Source organism: Microtus pennsylvanicus, chromosome 6, assembly GCF_037038515.1.
Source record: "Microtus pennsylvanicus isolate mMicPen1 chromosome 6, mMicPen1.hap1, whole genome shotgun sequence".
In the NCBI taxonomy this organism is placed as follows: Eukaryota; Metazoa; Chordata; class Mammalia; order Rodentia; family Cricetidae; genus Microtus; species Microtus pennsylvanicus.
Genome location: NC_134584.1, coordinates 89,681,606 through 89,691,185, shown reverse-complemented (window position 1 = coordinate 89,691,185; position 9,580 = coordinate 89,681,606). Strand labels below are relative to the sequence as shown.

The 9,580-nt window shown below is 49.6% G+C and overlaps 1 protein-coding gene across 7 annotated transcripts in view; it reads right to left on the bottom strand.

Moving 5' to 3' along the window:
- Positions 1-2,024: 2,024 nt before the first annotated feature.
- The window catches only part of C6H16orf78 (chromosome 6 C16orf78 homolog), a 117,399-nt gene continuing 109,843 nt past the window's right edge, over positions 2,025-9,580 (bottom strand). For all 7 annotated transcript variants that reach the window (XM_075976801.1, XM_075976802.1, XM_075976803.1 and 4 more), the window contains 2 exons: positions 7,097-7,349; positions 2,025-4,636 (listed from right to left, as the gene is read on the bottom strand). In XM_075976801.1, coding sequence (XP_075832916.1) covers positions 4,489-4,636; positions 7,097-7,349 — 401 coding nt within the window. In that variant the 3' untranslated portion in view covers positions 2,025-4,488. The remainder of the gene's footprint in view (positions 4,637-7,096; positions 7,350-9,580) is intronic.

Below are 9,580 nucleotides of genomic sequence, written 5' to 3'. Positions count from 1 at the left end.
GTGGTGTGTGTGTGTTCATGTCAGCGTGGTGGGGCACGCCCCAGCATGAGTGTGGAGGTCGGAGGAAAACCTGGGTTTTCATCTTCCATGCTGTTTGAACAGGGTATCTGTTATTGGTCACACCAGGCTAACCGGTCTGAGGGCTTCTGGGGATTTTTCGGTCTTCAGGTCTGGAGTCCTGGGATGACAGATGTGTTACTGCATCTAGGTTCCACAGGGTGCTGGGGATTTGAACTCAGGTCCTCGTGTGAGCATGGCAAGCACTTTACTCACTGAGCCATCCCTCCTATCCAAGTGCACTTTAAAGCTTGGCACACTTGTACAGAAGGCGGAAACTCCCCAGTAACATCCCATCGAGAGGTCATAGTCTCCCGTCCTGCATCCCACAGGACAACTCCGCCCTGGCTTCTAACACTAAGTTGCTGGTTGAAGGCTGTGTTAGATGGGAATCAAGGTACAGTCCCTTGAGTTCTGATACTTCGACATGATGCTGTTGATACGTTTGACCTGGTCAGTTTTTACATGGGTTCTGGTTTCCCTATGGTAGAGATTGTGTGAACGGACCCCAGGTCTTGTGGCGATGGGTCCCAGACCTGATTCCAGCTTTTGGTTATACCAAACAAGGCTGCTACGAACAGCTAGCATGCTTCTTGTGCCCACGTGGGTATGTGTGCTGATGTGCACCAATAGGAAACGCTGGACCATGGGGTCGTTACGTGCAGCTGAGAGTATTCAAGGCTTTTCATGAGAGTTCTGGTTGCTCCATACAGCCCTCTGGCAATTGTCGCTGTCATCTGTGGTCATCCTGTTAGCTGTGCAATGGCATTTCATCTGTAGATATTGTGTATTTGTGCCATATCATTCATATATGACAGGGAGAATTTGGGGGAGTTTATTAGCCACTTAACTACCGTCTTGTGAAATGCCTACATGCTAGCTAAACTTTTGACGGTTTCTGGTTTGGCGATCCTGTTCTTGATGTATACATGGAGTCAGATCATCTGGAGATTTGGAGACTGTCAGTGTGTCAGATACTCATCTCCCACTTGGAGCAGTCACACTGATGTTCTTTATTGAGTAGAGTTTTTCATTTTAATACTTCATTCAGTTATGGGACTTTTTGTGTCCTGAGGTTTTTTCCCCCATTCTCCAAGGTCAGGGAGGGCTTGGTAAGTTTGTTTTCAAAGCAGCCGCCACCTGCGCCCATCTGGAATTGAATTTTGCTTATGATGAGGCCGAGGGTCGATGCATTTTCCATATGGATATTGAAGCGGCTGTCCGATCTGCTGGGAAGATCAGTCTGGCTTCTGGTGTGCCGTGTCACCATGGACATGACAGAGCGAATCTGTTTCTGATGTGTGTGTCTGCTTCTGGGGAGAGTGGCGTAACTGTACCGGCTGCAGGAAATTCCAGAGTTTATGAGGCCTCAGAAAACCTGGTGCACTGTGGGTGATGTTGTCTGAGCCCAGCCTGGGCCTGGCTGGGGCATATCCCTTTTTCTGTGCTGACTGTACTGTGAGCTTTGGACTTACTGTGGGCTCTTAGGCCAGGTTATCAGGAAACTAATTTGTGCTGTGGGTTTCTTCCTGGAAAGCCGCTGGCCTCACAGAGCACCCACGGAGACTCCTCGGTTGTAGGTGGAACCATTCTGAGCTGAGCCCCAAGGGAATGGCTGCTTTGCTATCTAGGTGTGTCTGGGTCTGGGAGATGGCTCCCCACTGCCCTGAAGAGGATGCAGAGGCACAGAGTCCCCTGGGGCTGTGGCTCATCACAGCAGGAGTTGGGCTCAGCCTCCTACTCTCATACTAGTGAAAACTTCATGGAGATTCTCAAGTCCAGGAACAGGGAGGGACCTGGGGGCTTGAAGAATCCTCCTGAGACCTGGTTCAGGGTGGACACACAGAGTGAGGAACAGTGGGGTGGTTCTGCCACATGGGGCTACCAGCTTGGGGGAGACAGTGTGCCCGAGAGGGTCAGGTCAGAGAGGATGGTGGGGTGTGGGTTCCAGTGAGAGCTCTCCAGGAGTTTGGGGGGACCTTGAGGGAACTCTGCCTGCAGCTCCCTGAAAGATCTGCTGGAATCCTGAAACACCGCCTTGTTTGAAAACAGGGCCTTCCGAAGATTGGCAGGTTGAGATGGGATAATTCTGCGAGCCCTAATGGTTAAGACCTGAGAGAAACACAGAGAAGCATAGCCACATCGGTGCCTTGATTTTGGGCCGCCAGCACTCAGAGCTCTGCAACAGGAAGTCTGTGAGCAGGGCTGGTCAGTGCCCCTGCCTGCTGTGCCCTGCCCTCCCCACATTTCCTGTTTGGTTTCTTGCTGAGCATGGAAGTCACGCTGTAGGGGCTGAGGGTGACTCCAAGCAACTCCAGCTCAGGCCTTCTCTTTCTCTCCCTCAGGTAATCTGTGACCCAGGGTGACACAGTGTATCCGGAGAACTATCCCTTATGCTCCTGCCCAGTCAAGTGACAGATTATTCCAGCCTTGCCTCATTTGCTCCAACCCTGGTTTAATTTTTCCTGGTTAATCACAGCAATGGCTGGTTTCTGACACTGACCCAGGTAGGTCCCTTGCAACGCTACTTTATGATTCTTTCCTTTGAAGGATCTGGTCTAGTCTTAACCTCTGCACCTGAGCTAACCTTGGCACTTGCCAACACGAGGTGGAATGCAACGTAATTAAGTCCTAATCCTGACCCACGTCCTCAGGGCCTTGCCACCTATTAGAACACAGACACTCCAGCAACACAAGCCCAGGCTTGTCTGTCAGGGCAGAGAACAGCCATCCTGGACAGGACTGCCCAACACCAGCCAGCCCTAGCTGACCCACTAATTAAGCCTGACACAGGCAGACAGCCTAGGTCTGCTAAGGCCACTGGCAGCACCACTGCTTAGCGGGGCCTGTAGGCTTGTGGAAAGTGAGAGCTCTAAACTGTCTTTAGGGGTGATTTGTTACACAGCCATAGCTCACCGATATAATGTCTCAGCTAACTTCCAGATGTTCCTTTTCACATCTTCAGATATGAGAGCCTGGCCCTTGTCACTGCAGATGCTAGGCTGTCTCTGTAGTTCCTGGGAGTGTAGCACTCCTGGATTTCTGGTGATGAGCATCCCAAGTCTCCCCTCCCACCGAGTTCAAATTACACAGAGGTAAGAGCGCGTCTGCTCCCACTCACATCATGTCCTCAGCCTTCTACCAGATCAGCACACAGCTGGTGCACACCGGAGGGTTGCAGAACAAGGCTGGTATTTCTTTGCTCTGTTCTTGCCGTTCGTGTCCCCTCCACCCAGACTTAACTGCCTTCTATATTATCCTGGCCTCTGAGCTTTTGCCTGCTCTGTCCTCTCTGCCTGCCCTTCCCTCTCTCATACAGATCTGGACATTCTTGTTTCTCAATAAAAGTAGCTTCCAGCCGGTTGGTGGTGGCTCATGTCTTTAATCCCAGCACTCAAGAGACAGAGGTACGCGGATCTCTGTTAGCTAAGGACAGCCTGGTCTACAAAGCCAGGACTGCTGCACAAAGAAACCCTGTCTTGAAAACCAAACAGCGCCCCCCCCCCAAAAAAAAAGAAAGAAACAAACAAACAAACAAAAGTAGCTTCCGCAACCAGGAAGCCTTTCCTCCGTAGCTCTTTAAGATCTCCTATCCAGGGATCTGACTCCATTTTGTATCCAGAGCTGCCCACCAGCTCATGGGACTAAAAGCCCCAGGGGTGGGATAAGGGATCCCAAACACCCTCTTGGGATTACCTACCCACTACACTTCCCCGAGAGTGAGGGTTCACTAGCTTTCCCCCTGGGGACTTTGTGTTGCACACAGGTCCCAGGGCATGTGGGACAGAGCTTTAGGACAAGCTGATCTGGTTCCATCAGTGGGTCCTGGGGTCTTAGTAGATTGCAAGCGGAATCCAGCAAGCTTTGTAGTACAGCTGGTGGGGAAAGGACGACTAACAAATACAATTGGTGTGACCATGAAGTCAGTCCTTACAAGAGAGGACTTCAGCCACCAGCCTCGGGCTTACACAAGGGCCAGTTCCCCACACAGCTGTGCCCTTCATAGGGCAGTGGCTTGTAAGCCAGACAGCTGTTCAGCTTTTTCTCCTCTCTCAAGTTCTCTAGGGACTTGAGGCCCTGTTTCCTTGCTCAAGAAGCATTAAAAAAAACCTTTGTACTCCCCCTCTCCCCATTATGGTGTTTTAGATAGTGCCTCATGCAGCTCCAAGCTGGCCTCCTGTTTTAACTCTTGATCCCCCTGCCTCCACCTGTGAAGGAATACGGGCAAATGCCACTGCACCCAGCAAGCTTTCTCTAGGGGGCTCTCTTCCCATTACTCCTTGTCTGCTGCAAGGTGGAGCCGAGGACAAAGTCGACACCAGCTAGTGATGATGCTCTTGACTTGTTGGCCTGGTGCGGTTTAGAGAGAAGCTAGTCAGTGGCTGGGTGCTCAGCCCGCATTGGGTGAGGCTCCGGTGGTGGGCAGTGCGGTTAGAGCGCCGTGCTCAAGCGATGGTCGAATATCTTCTTGGAGTCTATCTCGGACTCCACCATGTGTGGGTGGATATCCACGTCCATCCCTGCGTCTTTGCACAGCTTGATCAAGGTCTTGACGTTGTTCTTGGACAAACGCAGGTACCTTCAAGAGAAGGTAGGAAGAGGTGAGAAGGAGCCGTGGGATCTGACTTTCACTAGAAATGGGTTGGCTTGGGGCTGGGTGTAGTGGCGTACACCTTTAATCCCAGCACTCAGGAGGCAGAGGCTGGCGGATCTCTGAGCTTGAGGCCAGCCTGGTCTACAGAGTGAGTTTTGCGACAGAAAGAGTTACATGGTGAGACCCTGTCTCAAGAAAGGGTGGAGGTACGGGTTGACTTCAGGCAGCAAGAGACCTTGGCCTGGCTCCCTGTGTGTGTCCCTGATAGAAGGGCACCCCGCAGGTGGCAGAGGTGGCAGGAGCTCGTGGTACTGTAACTCTTGGGACTCAACCTGCCAGGCATCACCCTGGTTATCTCCAGAGAAAACAGGCTAATGTTCATTGGTTCAAGCACTACACTCAGCATGTGGTACATGGAAGTCAAGGAAGCTCTGCCGTGGAAAGACAGGTGTTTATTTGGGGAATGAGGTCGTTCGTTCATCAACAGAGTGACAGTCAGGTAAAGAATGGGCCACCCCGTTTGGAAGACACAATTAAAATGGCACCAGGAAGAAAGAGTCCATGGCTAATGTGGGGTGTGGGTGCGTGTTAGTTTGGGTGGGATGTGGTATGATCACTGCTGCAGGCAGGGGATCTCAGTCAAGGCTGGGGGCCTCGAGCATGCGTACACAGAGCTGTATGAACAGGCATGCGTGCCTTCCTCTGATACGCACGCAGTTAAACAAGACCATTGATTTAAAATGCGTTCTAAAGCCTTGTAATCCTGACTTCTGCTGAGAAGTGAAATTGATCCCATCTGTGCTGTGGGATCCAGATAGAGCTCCTGGTTCCACTGTCAACCTTGACCTCAGGGCCAACTTCATATTTAATCATTTATCTATCTATCTATCTATCTATCTATGTCGAGACAGGATCTCATTATGTAGCTCAGGCAGCCTCAAACACACAATCCTCCTGCCTCAACTCCTGAGTGCTGGGATAATGGTGTGTGCTAATCTGCTGACTTCTTGGTACCAGTTTTAGTAGAAGGGGGATGCTACCAGCCACCTGCTGGCTGGTTATGGGTGACAGAGAGGCGCTGTCTTGCCATTAACGGGCTTTCTGCTTTGCCTGTGCTTGGGTTCTGTCCCTGGACTGCCTTTGCTTGTGGCCTCAGTTCCCTGGACCCCAGGGCAGCCTGCCGGGGAGGTATGGGTGGGCTGGCATGTGACGTCCTTAAGACCCCACTGCACCATCTCACCCTTGTGTTAGATGCCTCCCCAATGACTTTATAGATGTCACCTGCCCCAGTGCTCCTGACCTCTGCGGGAAAGAACTCCCACTGTGGAGCCAGGGCCAATTAGAGCCACATCATGACTTGTCCCTGCAAGGAGGGCGGTCTCAGGTGTTGCCTCTCACTGACTCCATCCCTGCTCCATCTCTTAGTCTCCAGGAGCAACGGGCAGCACACACCTGAGCCGTGTGGCTGGTCTTTCACCCAAGATGGTTATATCGCTGCCAGCTTGTCGAGGGTGGCCCTGTTATCCTGTTGCCTCAATTCCTCCTCAGCTAAAGGTTTTTTTAACTTTGCCTGTGACGCCAGTTAAGGATGACACTGGCCGTGGGTGTTTTTGGAGGACAGACCTGGTGATATGGTATGGATGGAGAGCAAGCAAGAGAGGTGAGGCTGTGTGGGAGAGCTTTGCCTAGCTCGTGAAAGGCCCTGGGTCCTATTCCAGCAGTGGAGAAGGAAGAGGGGAATACAGAAACCAAACAGTCTGTGGCCATCTTGGGAATCTAAATCCGTAACATAGCAGAAAGTCCCTGGAGACAGTGACACTATGAGAAATGTCCCCTGTAGGCTCTGGTGTTCGAATACTTGGCCTTCCAGTGGATGGCATTGTTTGGAGAGGTTTATGAGGGAGGGGCCTCAGTGGAGGAAGTGTGGCATTGGGGGCAGGCTCTGAGACCTTAAAGCCTCACCCAACATCTAGTGTGTACCCTGCTTCTTGCTCATGTTTGAAGGTATGAGCTCTCGACTTCTTATTCCTGACACCAGGCCTGCTACTACTTGCCGATGGGCCTTCCTGTCATGACAGACTCTCATCCCTCTGGAACCATAAACCCAAATAACCTCCTTCTCACATAGGTTGCCTTGGTGGTGGCATTTACCAGAGCAGCAGAAGAGCAACCAGTACAGATACTGTCACTCAGATTCAGCAGAGTGAAGGGACTCAGGGTTTTGGTCTTGTGGCAATCCTTTGGCAGCTAGAGTCAGGTAGGGACGAGCTGGTTCCCTCTGAGTTCAGGAATGCGTTCATGCACTGCTGACTTAGGCCCGCCCCCTCCATGTCTCAGTGTGGGTCTATCACCTGATGTCCTAGGCCTGCCCTCGCCATGGTCAAGCATACATGCATTCACACGCTGCTCTTCTCAGCCTGCCCATGCAACCCCAGTGGCGCTCACCGGCAGCTCAGCACCTCCTCTGGCTTCAACATCTTAGCTGTCTCCATCTTGGGCTCTGTGCCCTTCTCCATGAGGCTCTTCAGCTTGCGATCGTAGTTGTCGGGAGCCTTGCTCGGCCAGTCTCTCATCAGGCCTGACCTCCGTGTGCCAAACATTGTTTCCTGGAGTATAGGATCTATGGAGCTTTGTCTACGGAATGGGTTGACCCGAGTGTTGGTTTCTAGGGCTATGACATCCTTGATGTCTAAGTCTGAAATGGGAAGATGCCGCCAGGGGGTTAGATTCTGGGAGAGGTGAGAGTTGGGCAGGGTAGGGTCGTGGTAGTGGGAAGGAGGGAGCCAGAAGAATGAATGGGCTCCTTGTCGCTGTTCTGAGACCTTGGCACGAGCTCCTGCAGGGCTGCACCTAATCCTAGTTCATCCTCCGCTCTCCCAGCCTTCCTGCCTGCCTTCCTGCCTGCCTTCCACCTTGCCCCTTGCTTTCATTCTTTTCTGTCCTCCCTCTCCAGAGGAAGTTTATCCAATGGGAATTAACCGGGAAGGGGAAGAAGTCAGAAGAGGTGAGTGTTGAGCAGCAGCTTATGGAGTTGGGTCACACAGCAGGTGGCTTGTCAGGCAGAGGAACAGGGTATAGCTGCATAGATCTAGGGAAGTGGGAATGTCTGACATGACCCAAACACGAAGCTAAAGCTGGGGCGCCTCTGCTATTCCTTGTTGGAGTCTGTGTGGTTTACAGAACCCTCAGATGGCACACTGTCTCCTCAGCCCACTTCTAATCCGTGCGATCGATGCAGAGAGAATTCTATTGCTTCAAAAAAACACCGTCAATTAGAATGTCCTGAGTTTTGCAAATAGTTTGGAAAAATCAAAATATCTTTCATTATTTGTATTCTTTTTGTACATAAAAAATTATGTATTCTTGGCACACTACATTTGTCAGTCTAAAACAGTTAAGGGTTACAGGCTGAAGGACATCCCATTTTGGTTCACGCTTTGATTAAAATGACTTTAACTTCCTATCACTATGAATGAGATTGGCCAGTTTCCTTTATTTTATAATTATTCTTTTTTTGCTTTATGTTTTTTTGAAACAACGTTCCTCTATGCATTCCTGGTTGTCCTAGAACTCACTCTGTAGATCAGGTTGCCTCGAACTCACAGAGATCTACCTGCCTCTGCCTCCCAAGTGCTGGGATTAAAGGTTTGTGCTACCGCTGCCCAGTTTATTTTATAATTTTTATTGATAAGGTTGCTTCATTTTATGTATGGCATTTTCATTTATTGATACCCTTTTGTGGCTTCTCCCTTACTTGGTTGCAGTAAGTGCTGGCCCGCAGGGTCCATTGCCCACCTGATGCAGCCTGCCCAGTCAATCAACGGAGGGCTAGTGTTTACTTCAGATAGGATGTATTTTCATGGGTTAGGTGTATTTGCGAGTATTTTTTTTAAGTATTTTTTGCATCTATATTACTGTAAGTTTGGTGTAGTGACTTTTGGTATAATGTTACTATGGAGTTATGATGGTTTGTTAGGTTGATACAGAAATGTCCAGGTCCTCAGTGCAGGAGTGGCAGTGGGTTATTGGCCCTTTACAGGCCAATTACAACCTGTATCATACAGGCTGCAACTTTATAACCTGGCAGATGCAATAAGTAAGTAAGCAAATAAATAAATAAAACAAACTTGCAAATAGACTTAGCATGTGGGCACATGAGTTTCTTTTCCACAGGACTCAGGTTTGTTTTGTTCGTGACACTTTGTGTCACTTGTAACTCGCTTTTCATGGCGATTCTCATGTCCCTACTTGTGTAAGTGTAGAAACCTAAGTTATTGCTCTTACTGTTTGTTTTATGTAGTCTGTGAATGCGTTTTGCTTTGCCCAGAGGTTTTGGAATGAAATAGGCTTGTTTTCATTAGTTATTCAAGAGGTGGGTAATTTTTTTAAGTGCATTTCTTTTCTATTTTTGTCAAGATGAGGTTTCTCTGTGTAACAGCCCTGGCTGTCCTAGAACTCACTCTGTAGACCAGGCTGGCCTCAAACTCACAGAGATCTGCTTGACTCTGACTCTTGTGTGCTGGGATTAAGGGAATGCTCCACTATGCCCAGCTTTGTTATGAATTTCTTTGTCTCCATTTTTTTTTAAAGTTGAAGGGTATTTTAACTTTATTTCTTGTGATTGCTTTTGGATAAAATAGATGTTTCTAAAATCCTATGCTTTAGGGATCTGGGAGTTGACTCAGGGTTTTAAGCCCCATATTGCTCTTTCAGAGGACACAAGTTCAGTTCCCAGCACCCATGTCAGGTGGTTCACAACCACCTGTAACTCCAGCTTCAGGGATCTCCTTCTGACCTCTGAAGATAAGCATGTGCAAAACCACACTCAGGCATATGTGCTTATGTATAGCTTGAAAAAAAATAAAAACAAATCTTTAAAATAAAATCTTTATGCACTGGGGAAACTTTTTTGTTGTGAAGCTTATAGGT